The sequence below is a fragment of the Thunnus maccoyii genome, chromosome 7 (genome assembly GCF_910596095.1).
Source record: "Thunnus maccoyii chromosome 7, fThuMac1.1, whole genome shotgun sequence".
Lineage (NCBI taxonomy): Eukaryota > Metazoa > Chordata > Actinopteri > Scombriformes > Scombridae > Thunnus > Thunnus maccoyii.
Genome location: NC_056539.1, coordinates 30,623,723 through 30,639,344, shown reverse-complemented (window position 1 = coordinate 30,639,344; position 15,622 = coordinate 30,623,723). Strand labels below are relative to the sequence as shown.

Below are 15,622 nucleotides of genomic sequence, written 5' to 3'. Positions count from 1 at the left end.
GTGTCAATATGCTATTCCAGTCATATCTCGAAATACATAACAAATCCTTCATCTCCTCATGACAGCGTGCACAGTCTCTGGTTTCCCTGGTTTAACTGCAGCTGACTCGTGGCTACTGGCAGGCATCGTACACAGTATTCATCACGGTCCATAAATTCAGACAACACAGAAGTGACACATATCCCAGACAGAGCTCACGGATTCACTGGAAGGATTCAGGTTTGTCTTCAAACTGGAGGAGAGAAGCTTTCACAACAACAGCAGCAGCTAAACACTGCCCCCTACTGTCATACATTCATTATTCATTCACTGCAAATGGAGTGGGTTTTATACACAGCACAGTTAATGTTTTGGAAGAACCAGTGGAAACTAACACATAAGTTATTGAATTAAATAGAGCTGCAATGATTAGTCAATTAATCGATTAGCTGCCAACTATTTTGATGATCAATTAATCATTTTGCGCCATTCTTTAAAGAAAAAAAATCTCTGATTCCAGCTTCTCAAATGTGAATATAGTGTTCTATGACAGTAAAGTTAATATCTTTGGTTTGCGGACAAAACAAACAGACAATTTGAAGACGTCACCTTGGGCTCCAGGAAACAGTCCTCCACATTTTTCACCGTTTTCTGACATTTTCTGGACCAAACAACTAATCGATTAACCGAGAAAATAATCAACAGATTAATAGATAATGAAAATAATCATTAGTTGCAGCCCTATAATTAAAGCTCTGCAGTCATCACAGCGGACTAGTGTTTGGCATCAAAGTAACATCTGCTACAATGTTGAATATTTCATTTTTTTTAAAGTTTTTCATTTAATAGAAATAAATCAGTTGTTGTTGGCACCTTGCAGAACATGAACCATCAAAGCTAGAAGCCACAAAAGACAAAGTGTATCAACTTGACATTAACGGCCTAAAGTTCAGTGTGTTTAAATATTAATTATATAATCTGTTTACTCTTCATTGTGTGACAACTTGAACAAACTGTTTCCCTTTTTGACTGTTTGTTTGTTGGCTTCTTCTTATTTTTCATGAACCTTGTGTCCACATTCTTCATGTCGGGTACTCATCATATTCAACCCCATTATTTTTTGGTATTTGTACCAATAAAGTCCTCCAGTGTTAGACAGTCTGGTCTGTGAAGAGCCGGACTGGTTTTCATTATTGTTCAGTCTCGTGGCGGGCCAGTGCGGGGGGTAAGGTGGTCCCACAGGGGCCGTGGAAGTGGAACCTAAAACGTACACAAAAGGTTGTTAGACTGTAACAATGAGATAAACTGCTTTAAAGGGGACATATGATGCATATTTCCAGCTCTATATTTATATTCTGAGGCTCTACTGGGATATCTCTGCATGATTTACAGTTAAAAAAAATCTATTTATCTTATACTGGTCCTTTATGCAGCCCCTCAGTTCAGCCTCTGTCTGAAACAGGCAGTTTTAGCTCCTGTCTCTTTAAGGCCCGCCTCCTGATGAACCCACTCTGTTCTGATTGGTTAGCTTCCTGAAGCTGCCCATCAGCAGACATCCGCAGGCTCCAGAGGCCACATCAATAAACAATACTAGTAGGATTCTGCTTTTTTTCTTGTTCTTTACACAAAATGGAAAGTTCTCCAATACATCCGTACATGTTTGAGCCTGAATCTGATCCGATATATGCGAGTGGACAACGTGAACAACCTGTGAAACAACCTTAGCAACAAAGATTACATAACAGACGGCTGTTTGTGGGCATGTGTGAGTGATCTGACATCATCACGAAGGGGAAGTAGAGATACCTTTGCAAACAAAGCGTTCAGAGCAGGCTGAAGCCCCGGCTTTTGCCTTGAAGGCAACATGTTTACACATGTTAACCTCAAGTTTTGGACCACGTTTAACATCATAACAGTATAAAAATAAAAGACAATCACAAAAAACATGTTATGTCCCCTTTAAATGATGCATGCATGTGTGATAGTGTGACATACTTGAAGCGCATGGTGGCCGGAGTGTTTTCCATGTTGAATTCAGCCACGGGGACGCCTCTGGCTGCCACCTGAGGAGCAAACATGGCCGCCGGATACACGATGGATGAAGTGCCAACCTGCAGAGGGGGAAGTTATTTAGGAATTTAAAAAAAACAGTGGAGGGGAAAAAAAAGGTTTTCCAAACATGTCAGAAATAAAAAACACGAAAAAAAATAAAAAGGGAAGCTATTGAAAGCAAAAAGTGACAACATGTACTATGATAAATATGTGCACAAATACAGGCATTTTATAGACAAAACTAAGTCTAATCGGTTAGTTAGTATGTTAGAGAAAATAATCAAAAGATTCATCAATAATGAAAATAATTATTAGTTGCAAGTTCACATGTAGCAAATTTGGTGAAACTGGCCTCAAATTTCCTGCTGGTCCAGGGATTAAAACGCCGTTTCACAAGCTCACTTCTCTATTTTTAGGCCACCAGTGCCCACTAACTATTATTGAGTGTGATAATAAAATTCTCAGGTACATTATTCAGTTTGGTAGTAATACTGACTGAACTCTCTGTCACACGCACACACACACACTCACCACCAGACACAGGTCACAGCTATCCAGCACTTTCTCTGCGTGGTTGAGGACGTCTGAATCCAGAGTCTCTCCAAACCAAACCACAGCTGGTCTCAGGAGACCGTGACAGCCTGTCTGCTCACACCTGAAACACACACACACACACACACACACACACACACACGCTTCGTCAACAAACAAAATACCTTGATCTGCAAAGAGCAGAGCAAAAAAAAAAGCGAATGTGAGTCATCCTACCTGGGCAGATCCTGGACAGGGATCTGAGCGTCATGTGTGTCTGGGTCTGGAGCTCTGAGGAAGCAGTTTGATGAAGAGGTCAGGTGAAATATAAGAAAAAGGTAAATTCCACCCAAATACATTCTCAAACAATGTTAAATGTAGAGACGCTTGCATCAGGGATTTCCTAAATCTAAAACATTTTTCCCTTCAAATTCATGTCATTTAATATTGATACTGAGCCCCTATTTGATATTTATATTTCCCCACATGAAACAGCTACACTTGAAATACATTAAAGTTAATAAATCCACAACATTTTAGCTAAAGTATGATTGACAAGTTAATAGTTCTTCATAAAGAGAACATTGAATGCATCATAGTAGAAGAAATGACAGAAAAACCACAACAAACATAAAAATACTGACCAATTAAATAAATCAGCCTCAAAACTAACATCCAAAGGGACACTTTAAATAACCGTTTCATCTATTTTCTTTCATTATTCATTCATCTTTTACTAATTCATGATATTTCTCTCATCTTTTAAATGTAACTGTTCTCCATCAGCGATGTGCACGAACTCATCGTATTCCTTCTGATGTTTTAATAAAACAAAAATGATATTTAGGACACTTAAATGAAAAGAGAAGAGTGGATTCAAATTTAATCAGGATTATTATTAACAGAGCACAGTACGGATCAATTTAACTTGACACGATCAGTTCTGATATGAATTTTGAATTTCAGCTCAGGACGTCTTTCGTTTAATCTGCAGCTGAGATGGATTTTAAATAAACCATTTTAAATGTCAAATAAGAGACAAAGTGACATTTCAGGCGAGTCAGAGTTTCCTTTTCACCGTGTTAGCAGGTGTTATTTAGCTCCTGACATCTGAATCAGCCTGTTTTCTCTGACATTTTGCGCTTAAACGAATGTGATCAATATCTCTTGTAACAAATGTTCATATTATTGAGGGAAGAACTGTGCGGTTCACCAGTTTATACTGGGTGAAGCGACTTACCCTTTGCCCTTCAGAGCTGCACAGATGGGGCTCTTGTAATTGGCTGCTTCATGACCACAACTCATGCAGCGCGTTTTAAACAGACTTCCTGAAGTTACAGAACACAATAAGTCAGTAAATCAACAGAAAATTCTTCAACATTTTAATAACTGGGATCGTTTTAAGTAATTAATCACATAAAATGGCAACATTTCACTGTGAGGATGTGTGACTTTTCTCTATTATCTATATTTTTTACTAATTTTCTGACATTTTATGCACTTAACTATTAATTAATGATTAATCTAGAAATAATTGATAGATCAATCAACAATGAAAATAAATGGTATTAAAGGAATAGTTCAACATTTTGGGAAATTGCATTCTTACATTGAGTTAGATACAAAAATTGACACCACTATCATGTCTGTATGGCTCAATTCAATTCAATAAAGCTTTATTTATTCTTGTGAAGGTAATTGTATGCAGCCGCTTGTCGCCCAGATCAACAGATACACACACAGTTGAAAGAAACTACAAACAAAGAAATGCTAGAATCTTAAAAAACTATATGTGGAATTGTTAAAGGCTATGGTACATATGAAGCTATGATATCTAAGCTAACTCAAGGAAGTTACCGGTCCTAACCAGGAAATAGTCTGATATATAACCCTCATAACACACTGTTTTGTCACTTTTACACTTCAGTTTTTGTACAAATTGAAAAAATGATGATGAGTGAGCTTCAGAGGTGTTGGTAGGTGGATTTTGTTCGGTTAGATCCAGATGAGCTCTTCCTCGTTTCCAGTCTTTATGCTAAGATAAGCTCAGCTACCCGGCTGCTGGCTGCAGCTACATACACACTGTACAGACGTAAGAGTGGTATCTGTGTTCTCATGTATTTCCCAAAATGTCGGATTATTTCTTTAAGTGTCTTCGCTCTTTATAAATTTTACTTACCGTGGATTTCCAGGATGTTTTTGGATCCGGCGCGGCGGTGGAGCTCGTCGATGTTCTGAGTGACGACGGTGACGTTACGACCCTGTTTGCTCAGCCGCTCCTCACACTCTGCGATAGCCAGGTGAGCGGGGTTAGGGTTTTTCGTGAGCATGACCTCGCGGCGGTAGTGGTAAAACTCCCAGACACGTGAAGGATTCCTGGAGAAGGCCTCTGGGGTGGCGAGTTCCTAACAGAGACCAAGACAATAATCAGTGCAGATCAAAAAGTTCACTATAAAAATAATATTACAAAAGCTCCTTTATTGACAACAGATTTTGCTTGTTGGAAATTTAAGCTAAATTACGTCCTACACTGTTAACAGAAGACAAAGCAACTTCCTAAAGAATTAGACATGTTGGTTTCTTCTGAGTCAGGACTATTTTAGTTGTAGTCAGCTCACTTCCTGTTATAATTCATTAGAGACGCTTGACTATATGTAAGCCCTGGGATTGACTAGCGACCTGTCCAAGGTGTACCCCGCCTCTAGCCCAGTGTCAGCTGGGATTGACTCCAGCTCCCCAGCAACCCTCTAGAAGATAAGCAGTAAAGAACATGGATGAATGGATGGAAGCTTGATAAGTACAGACTCCTAAACCAGAGCAGGACAGAAGAGTTTGTTATTTCCTACAAGTACTCTGACCAAGAAATTCTCTTTTGAGAAAGAATATCGCTGCTTTGGGGCTGCGACTAACAATCATTTTCCTTATCAGTTAATCCGGTAATTATTTTCTTGATTCATTATTTATCGCCTCTCAGAGGCCCGAGGTGACGCCTTTAAATGTCTTGTTTTATCAGATCAACAGTCCAAAATCCAAAGATGTTCTGTTTTCTATTATGTATGACACATAAAAGCTTCACATCCTCACTTTTGAGGTGCTGCAACCAACAAATTTTTGGCATTTTTTCAGTTATTCGATTATCAAAATAGTTGCCAATTAATTTTCTGTCAATTGACTAATTGATTAATCCTCAGTGGTTATGCTGTGGATTCAACACATTAAAAAACTTTAACAGACTGATCTAAAAAAAAACATCACTTGTGGCTTTATGATCAGCTACTAAACATCTAAATATTTGCCTGTAAACATGACCTGTGTTTTCCATTTAAGGATATGAATGGCGACTTTCTATAATTCTCTTCTCGTGTGCAAACTCATGTGCAAACCAACAATGAATTGATCCTACTTACAAGTATTGTGTATGTATCAAAAGCCTGATATATTTTATTCCTCTGTGTCTTAGACCTGGAAGAGTTTGGGCAGGGTAGTTTGTTTAGAAATGGCTCCCAAGACTAATAACAGTGATCACTTTTATTAGTCTTTACTCTACACAAACTACCCTGCCCAAAACTCTGAACTGACATGTCATCCAGTTGGTTTGGTTGGGTTTTTTGGCTCTGCACATGAGATTTATGACAGTAAGAAAAATATAATGAGAATAACATGGAGCAATCCAAGGAAGAAAAAGATGCAACAGCAATGCATTCAATATGTCTTGACAGCTGATAAAAAAAAACAGAAGTGGATGTCTACCTGTGCTTGCCATTTTCTCCAGTAGCCCCCGGCTCCTCTGAAGGTGGGGACTCCACTCTCGGCACTCACACCTGCTCCAGTGATGATGGCTATGTTTTTGGCTTTGGAGAAAATCTCCCTGAATGCTGCCAGGTCTAAACATTGACACCCCACAAACACACAAACTGATTAGAAAATACACAAAGTGACAGTAATGGAAACAATATTTCCTTTCGTATGAAGACATTGTGAAGGTGAAGCTGCAGAAAGTCTACCTGAACTGGGCCTCGCCATTTGTTGACCACCTGGGGGTTTCTTCAGGTGACCACAAATATGCGGGTTTATTAAACCTCTACAGGCGAACTGGCGCACAATCATTGGAGTTTGGTGCCTGAAGAGAAAAATTACACTGTGATTGCAGCCAAAACTAACAGCAACTTACATCTTTCATGTAATTGTTGATGATTATATTTTAGACTTTTCAGTACCAATTAATAATTCAAGTCACGAAGGTAACCATGTTTTTGTGAATTAAACATAAGCAAGGAGATATGTCACTTCCGGCTGCCATGTTTGTTTGGACAAATAAAGGAGTGGCAACTTGAACAACACTTTATACATGTCCTTCGTTGTGCAACAGACGGCTTATTTATGGTCCCGATGGATAAAAGAGTCATTGGTCCATCTGGAAATGCCTTTAAAACAGAGATTAAGACTGTCATGAGTAGACATTAACGGTTTTCTCAAAGTTTGCCTCATAAAACAGTTTTCTAACCGTGACTTGAATGTAACTTTCGTTTTAAAAGTCTCAAATGTAAAAGCGTTGAGGCCCTTCAGTGTGGTTATTTTTGCTCTCAGTAAGGTCACTATCACTTTATAAAGCTAAGAGGTCACCTGAGTTAACATATAAAAGCATATCCAAGCCTCTTGACTTGTGTTTGCACATGCTGTCAAAATAGTTGTGATTTCTGCAGCACTATAGCTCGTTTTTTTTTTTTTTACACATTAACTAGCAAAGAATACACTTTCCCTGCGTAGCAGCTAAGCTAGTAGCAGCCTCGCAGCTGTCTGTTAGCGAGCTAAGCTAGCGCCGGTTTCCACAGTAACAGCGGTTTAACCGGCGTCACGTCACGTCGTCATGGCAACTTGGTATTCCAACATATGCATATTTCCAGAGACGACTAAGTTCCTTGGTCAAATCTCTGGTTTGCTGAGACCGACTACCTGTCAAAGCGAAGCCCCAGACCATGAACTGTAGCAACCAGGAACTCAGTCGGTGTTTGTTTCTCATCCAGCAGCTCAGCAGCTGAGATGATTGGTCACGCTTACAGGTGATGAGCCTATCAGGAGGCAAAGCGAGGTAAACGAGTTCAGGTAATGAGCCTATCAGAAGGGACAACGAGGTAAATAACAACTGCTCCAAACACAGAAATGACCAGCAGAGGGAGCATTTGTACTACAATAGTCGCTTTACCGCATGTTTCCATCCCTGCAGTATGGAGGCCTTATTAAGGATAGAAAGGTAGTTTCATGCATTTCTGGATGACTAAAATTTAATGTCAGCTTCATTTACTTTTAACCAGAACTGTCAATAAAGAACAGAATCAGATTTGCTTGCTGTGCTGCCCCTCTCTTGTGTATTGTTATTGATTTAATGGAAGCATGCCAATGCTACAGTGATTTTTGATTCCCCTTTCCCACTAGAGGCCAGCATTGGAGCAGTAAAACATGTGTTCCAAATGTGATTGTAATTGTGTTTTACTCCAATAACCCTGTTCGATCTGAGATAGATAGATAGATAGATAGATAGATAGATAGATAGATAGATAGATAGATAGATAGATAGATAGATAGAAAGATAGGCAATATTAAGCTATTGTTAAATTTCCTGTTTCATGGCATGTGTTTATTTTGTATCATGTTTTCAATGATGAATTATTGTAATTATAGCAGACAAGTTTTGGTCGGCCCTGCAGCCTGACCACTCTCAGTCCTGTCACTTCTTCTTTCTTTGTCCCACCCTGAATGTATGTCTGTTGGTTAGTCTGTCAAACCAGTAGATAATTTTATTGACTGGTGGTGTCACAAAGCTTTTCTCAAAGAGCCACAAATGATCCATATCCAGCTTCATGATGGCAGCTGCCGGTTGATTGCATTGCTTTTAAGGGGGGTTTAAAGGAGATAAGTGGACATTTCTTAAAATGGGAGGAAAGGTGCCTGCAAGACCTGTTATATTTACAGCCAGCAGAAATGTATGACAACTTATGATCCAAATTAATAGCCCATAACATCCTAATTAGAGTGCGCAAGCATGTTTTGACACAGCCTCATAATTATTGTTGGCTTCTAAAACTCACTAGTGAGATTTTAATATCAGGTCTGACCTTGATATTTTACCTTTCATGTTTATGTTCCTATAAAAGTGAGTTTTTATAGGCCCGTAGTTTTTGTGATTTAATGATGGTCAGGTCCATTTTAGTTATTTTTCCTCAATGATGTCCTTGTAATTTAGGCTTGTGAGCTTGATGATCATAGCTGCAATTATTGATTATTTTTATTATTGATTCATCTGATTATTTTTTCAACAAACCAATTAGTCTTCTAAATGTCTCAAAATTGCCACACAACAAAAAACCCATCACAACTTCCCAGAGCCAAAGGAATAGATGGCATTTTCTGCTTGATAAATGGCTTAAAGGATAACTCAATTATCAAGATTGTGGTCGATTTATTTTCTGTAAATCGATAAATTATTTCCCCTGAGGATATAAGCCACCCTGGCAACACTTAAATGAACAGAAGAGGTGATTGTGGTCTCTTGCTTTTCATTGGCCAATAGAGTTGGAACTTGAGCAGGTGGAGCTGACTTACAGGAAAAAAAAAATAGGAACAGATCATCAAGCTTACCATCTCCTCTCTCTCTCTCTCTCTCTCTCTCTCTCTCTCTCTCTCTCTCTCTCTCTCTCTCTCTCTCTCTTCCTCCCCCCCTCCTACCGTCCATCACCATTACAATAGCCCGCCCGCCCCCCCTCCTACACCGTCTGCCCGGGCGGGTGCACGAGTGGCTGCTGCTGCTGCTGCTGCTGCGGCGCCGAATCTCTCGCAGTCCCGCCGGTCGCCTGTGGACGCTGCCCGGCTGGCCGAACATGGCGGCGGCCCCGGAGGAGGAGGTAGACCGCAGACCGATCCGGAGGGTCCGGTCCAAGAGTGACACGCCTTACATCAACGAGGCGAGGATCTCATTGCACCTGGAGACAGGTAGGCAACCAGCCAGCGACACCGATGCCCCTCACTTCATGTCTGGGTGTATTACAGTTAGCAGCCTCTACGGGGGGGGGATAGCATATTATAGTGAAACGCTGCTTCGCTATGAGAGCAATGGCTCAATCGTTTAGTGACAGTTCCCACACATCAGCATGACTTTGGGCTTTCATTGTGCAGGTCTGACGGTACCCATAGTGCTCAGCTGCACCTTGGTGGACGGTAACCACACAGTGACTCATGCACTAGGAGATGAGCGGGCAAGAATCTCCCACATAGGCTGTTTTTTATTCTAAGTATGCGTGCGATTTGCGGTGTGCAAGGTACGATTAGGTAGTGGAAACCTAATTATCCCTATAGGACGATTGATTGCTGTTGCTCCAACCAGACTCCGCCTTGATTGTCGGCTGCAGTGAAATGTTGTGTGAACTTGGCTGCCTCGGGCCACTCGTTTAAAATGCAGTTGTTATCACTGCGTTTGGAGAAGGGTGAGGGACGGATGCTCTTGAATGCGAAATCCTATATAGTTTGTCTGCGTGAAAACAGGAGAGATAAGTTATTGTTTCCTTTGTTGCCATGGTCACGATGGTACGCTGTCACGAAGCCTGGATCATGGGCATCTTGGGGGGGTTTTACAGCTACATCCATGTTCGTTTTCATCATGTTTTTGATTTGAAAATAAGCAGTTTCTCCTATGAAAAGCTCTCCTCATCCCCGGGAGGGAGGCTGCTTTAATATCACATCAGCGCGGAGCTGTCCACCGGCCCTCGGTGCTGAAAATGACACCGAGCAGGATAGACGAACAGGAATCGGCATTTCTCCATCCATGATCATCCACGTTACATACATGAGACGCTTTTCTTTTTTCTTTTTTTTTTAAAAAAAGAGCCCCTGCACCCGAATAGCTTGTGGCAGACCCTCCCCCAGAATTGCCCGATGTGACAAATCCCTGTCACATGGTGCTTGGTCGTCTAGGCTAGACTCAAGCTTATATTTTTCCATTTCCGGACAGATGCCAACGCTAGAAAATTCTCCAGCCTGGCTATAGTTATTTATTTACCTTCATTTTCCTTTTTTTAAACATGTAAACTGCAATGCCTTAGTCAGCAATCATATTAAATTTACTTTACATAGTCACTGTTAAACCAAATCATAACAGTACTGTGTGAAAGGGCATGTGTGGCTCTATTTATATTTTTAAGTCCACCTTTATCTTTAGCCTTAAGTACAGGTGAGAGCTGTATGTGAAAAACCAGCCTTACATAAATCTTAATGAGATCAGGAATTACTCACATGCTTGCTCTGTAATATGCCCTCCTCCTCCCCCCTTTAGCCTGCTTAGACCTTTATGACTCACGGTGTTCAGACCCACCTACTCATAATCTCTCTCAGCTGCCCTCTCTCTGGCCCTTAACAATCTTCCTCTCCATTTTGTTTTCTATTAAACAGCAGCACCTCATGTCAGCTAGATTAGCCGAGCCTCCCCAATATGAGTACCACTATTCTTTCTTGGAGCTTTGTGTCAGGCTTTCCATCAGACATGGCTTGAATGTGAAGGAGTCAGGGGAGGAGGTAGAGTAGGGGCGGGGGGCGGCTGCTGTGTCTTGCTAACAGTGCTGCTCCTGGCTGTTAGCTAAAAACAGAGCAGGCAGGCTGCAGCTGCGTGACACTGGCATGGCATCATCGAGGATCCAGCAGGCACTGCCAGCTACGTCAAAGGAGGGATGTTTTTCTTCACACCTTTCACTCGAACCACGAAGCATCCCTGCCTTCTTTCCCTTTCCCCCCCCTTTTCTCTTTTCCCCCAAGCAAATCCCTCTGCCCACCCACTCACTTGATTCCCATTTACTTCATGTCTGTGTGTTTAGCTGCTGTTGTTTTGCATAAATCCAGCCCACTCTTTTCTTTGATGTGTGTCACCATTCATATGTGACAATATCCATGCCATCCTCACTCAGTGTGCTTGTGTGTGTTGATATGTATGCGTGTGCCTGTGTGCATGTGTGTGTGTTTGTGTGTGTGTGGGAGGCTGGAAGTATTAGGTTTACTAAACAAGAGTTTATCACTGTGGCTTTTGCCAGATGGCATGTTGTTGCTCTCTTGAGCCTGACCCTCTCCAGCCATGCTCACCACTGAACCAGGAACCAGAATTTCATTACAGTGCATTAAGCTGCTGTCCACCAGTGCTCCCAGTGCAGAATCATCACTGTGCTACTAGATGGTGTAGACTAGGCTGTATTGACCTGATTTATTTGGATTTTAGAGGCAGTTTGGGGAGAATAAGTGACATTTTTAAAACATAAATCATGTATGCATGCACAGATCCTTGATCTAAGATGCAGAGGGGACTCATGTTTCTGTCCATCTGATGATTGTAAATCCAATATTCATTCTCCTTTTAACTCTAGTTTGATCATCATCAACTGCTGAGACAAATGTGTCTTTTTAGCTGCTAGATGTTCCCCTTTCTTCATCAGCTATTCTCTAAGTTTGTCCATCTGCCAAATGGTGCAGGGCAGTTAATATTCAGAGGCTTTGTCAGAGCTTCTTTGCCGAAAACAACGTTGATGAAAGTGCTGAGACTGAACCTCACAGTGAATGTGCTGTAAAACCAAAACAATGAGTCAGAAGAGGCTAAAAAGCTCCATAGAGCTGCAAAGTTGGTTATAACTGTCTGTGAGTTCATCACTAGGGGCAACCCTTTATCACGATACAGTGATATGATTGTGTTAATATAAAAAACTGATTAATGCAGCTTCTAAGTGAAGTTCTATGGGTTTTAAAAATGATGGACCAGTACAACATGAACCCATTAAAATGGATCTACCAGTGTGTCCCGAAGGAAGTTAAGCATAACACAACATCGCAAACTATCAGTGACTTTTTGTTTCACTCTTCCCTGTTTTTTATGCACATTATTCAGACGAGATCTGTTTTAAAGCCTGTGTGTTGGAATTTCAACTGGCTTCCATCATCTTGAGTCAGTCCAGAGCGCAGGCAGCACAGCTCTTCTCCAGCAATATAAATCCAGGTCAGCTCAGTTGGATGTTAGCCCTTCGCACAAAGACCAAGACGCAGGCATTACCACACTCTCATTCAAGCATAGAGAGCCTTAATACAGACCTGAATGAAAGACTGAGACAAGGAATGAGAGGAGGAGGTGGAGGAGTGGGAAGAGGTGGAGGAGGAGGAGGATGAGTAGGACAGGGTGGCAGGATGGAAGCTTTAGTAGATTGTAGTAACATAAAGGCTGGCACAATGAAAAAGAAACAGAGTTGGCTGTATTCCATAGAATATGGTGGGAATGGTGCACGTAAACCACCTCCCACCGTCTGAGTGAAAACCTTTTGTCTTTCTCTCATGCACATACCATCAACACTGCTATCTGCATACTTTTAAGAGGCCTTGAGCAGAGTGCCAGAACTACCTGGGCAGAATACAAAAGCACAGGGAGGAAGTGAGAGAGAGCTTTAAATGCAGAGGAGTACTTCCACTGCCTTGCTGCCTCCCACCAAACACACAAAACCCCTCACTCTTCCTCCGCTGGCACGTGGGTTCATCTATTCAGCTCAGACAAGCTGGCCATTGTGCGGAGAGAAAACCTGAGCCAAGTAAGGCCTGTGACTCAGACCCAAGCTGACACCCAAGAGAGTGGGAAGGTCTCGGCCACTGTGATGTCAGTGTGTATGAGCATATAGTGTCTCTTAAAGTAGAATGCCCTTGGGTACCTGTACACTCTTATAGATAATAAGTCTGCGATGCTACGTGTTCTGGGTGGTTGATTTATCGTGATAATGATACACAGCAGCACATAAAAATTCCTTTCTCAAGCTGGCTTTATGTTTATTTTTTTGTCTGGACTAATTACAGTAAGACCAGGTAATTATTCTTGACTGGAGCTGAAGCAATTAATGGATTAATCAATTGACTGAAAAATAATGAGTTTCATGTTTTAAGCAAAAATGACAAACATTCCCTCGTTCAAGGTCTCAACTGAGTTGTGGGAATTTGCTCTTTTTCTTCATTTTACATGATTGTAAATTGACTATATTTAGGCTGTAGACTGTTGGTCGGACAAAACAAACTCATTTAAGGCATCATCTTGGGTTTTAGCAAATTGTGGTGGACATTTTTCTTTTTTTCACTTTTTCTGTAGACTAAATGATTAAATAATCTGTAAACTCAATCAGTATTGAAAAATAAATAGTTAAATATTAGTTGTAGCTTTAAACAGGACTCTTGGGTGGTTGTGGCTCAGGAGGTAGAGTGGGTCGTCCACCAATTAGAAGATCCGTGGTTCAATTCCCAGCTCTTCCAGTCCGCATGTCGAAGTGTCCTTGGGCAAGATACTGAGACCCAAATTGCTCCTGATGGCTGTGCCATCAGTGTATGAATATGTATGAATGGGTGAATGTGACTCGAGACTAGAAAGGCGCTTTACAAGTACAGCCCTTTTACCATTTGGGATGATAGGTTGGTCGATGCCATAGATTTCAGATATCCTCAGTTTAATTATATTATATGGAACAATTTATTTATTGAAAACTACAGTAACAATGTCGGTAATCTGATGAATTTGGTTTATTGTCCAACCTTACTCAATGCAATCATTTGGTTGTACCCACTTTTCCTTAGCCTGCCTCATCTACTTCTATACTGGCTCAGGAGGTAGAGTGGGTCGTCCACTAATCGGAAGATCCGCGGTTCAATTCCCAGCTCCTCCAGTCCGCATGTCGAAGTGTCCTTGGGCAAGATACTGAAACCCAAATTGCTCCTGATGGCTGTGCCATCAGTGTATGAATGTGTGTGAAAGGTTAGATTCCTCTGATGGGTAGGTTGAGACCTTGCGTCGTAGCCCCTGCACCCATTCAGCATATGAATGTGTATGAATGGGTGAATGTGACTCGTAGTGTAAAAAGCGCTTTTAGTGGTCAGAAAGACTAGAAAGGCGCTATACAAGTACAGTCCTTTTACCATTTGGGATGATAGGTTGGTCGATGCCATAGATTTTAGATATTCTCAGTCTAATTATATTATATGGGATTTAGACAATTTATTTATTGAAAACTACAGTAACAGTGTTGGTAGTTTGATGAATTTGGTTCATTGTCTAACCTTACTCACTGTAATCATGAAGTTATGTTGTGTTATCATTTGGTTGTACCCACTTTCCCTCAGCCTGCTTCCTCTACTTCTATACTTATCTTACTTATCTATGCTTATACATATTTGAATCTCTTTGCAAACCTCATCCTACATGCAAGTAGCATCTCATTTCTTTGTAGACCACATGCAATGAATCTGCAGACTCAATCAGTAATGAAAAATAAATAGTTGATTATTAGTTGTAGCTTTAGACGGGACTTTGGGATGATACATTGGTCGATGTCATAGACTTCAGTTCTCAGTTTAATTATATGGGATTAAGACAATTTATTTATTGAAAACTACAATAACAATGTTGGTAATCTGATGAATTTGGTTTATTGTCCAACTTTACTCAATGCAATCATTTGGTTTTCCTCAGCCTGCCTCGTCTACTTCTATACTTCTCTCAGTCTCTTTGCAAACCTGGCATCCTACATGCCAGTAGCATCTCATTTAGACAGTTGATTTAGGGAACTGACCGTCTATAGCAAATGTTTGTTCAGTTAGATTTGGTTTAAAATGCTCTGCTATTTGAGCAAGCTCAATATGAATCCAAGCAGCAGTGAATATTCTGCTGGGAGGACTAATCTTTCCCAATGAACACATAAATAAACATGAAATCTTAGTTAAATCAACAATACCAAAACCTTAGTACACAAGTAGGATTATCAAACAGTATCACTATAAATGTGTGAGTAGAGTAACAGTGAGAAGTGTTGAGTCATAACAGTCTCGCTATACACCTGTATGACATCACTAATCAGCTGGTAGCCAGTATGAAATAGCAACTGAGGATGAAGCAACTGATGTGAATCAGTTAAAGCGAGCACGACTTTGGTTCTCCTAAACTAACATGATACTCTGTAAAGTAATAATAATGATAATAATAAACTTTATTTATATAGCACTTTTCATAACACAG

General features: G+C 40.7%; 1 protein-coding gene across 1 annotated transcript; it reads right to left on the bottom strand.

Moving 5' to 3' along the window:
• Positions 1–789: 789 nt before the first annotated feature.
• sirt5 (sirtuin 5) lies at positions 790–7,692 on the bottom strand. Its single transcript, XM_042417797.1, is given in 10 exon segments — positions 790–1,172; positions 1,174–1,239; positions 1,975–2,090; positions 2,563–2,686; positions 2,800–2,853; positions 3,803–3,890; positions 4,742–4,967; positions 6,313–6,446; positions 6,567–6,682; positions 7,516–7,692. Coding segments are annotated over 9 exon segments (1,053 nt in total). The 5' UTR covers positions 6,670–6,682; positions 7,516–7,692; the 3' UTR covers positions 790–1,030.
• Between the last annotated feature and the right edge of the window lie 7,930 nt (positions 7,693–15,622).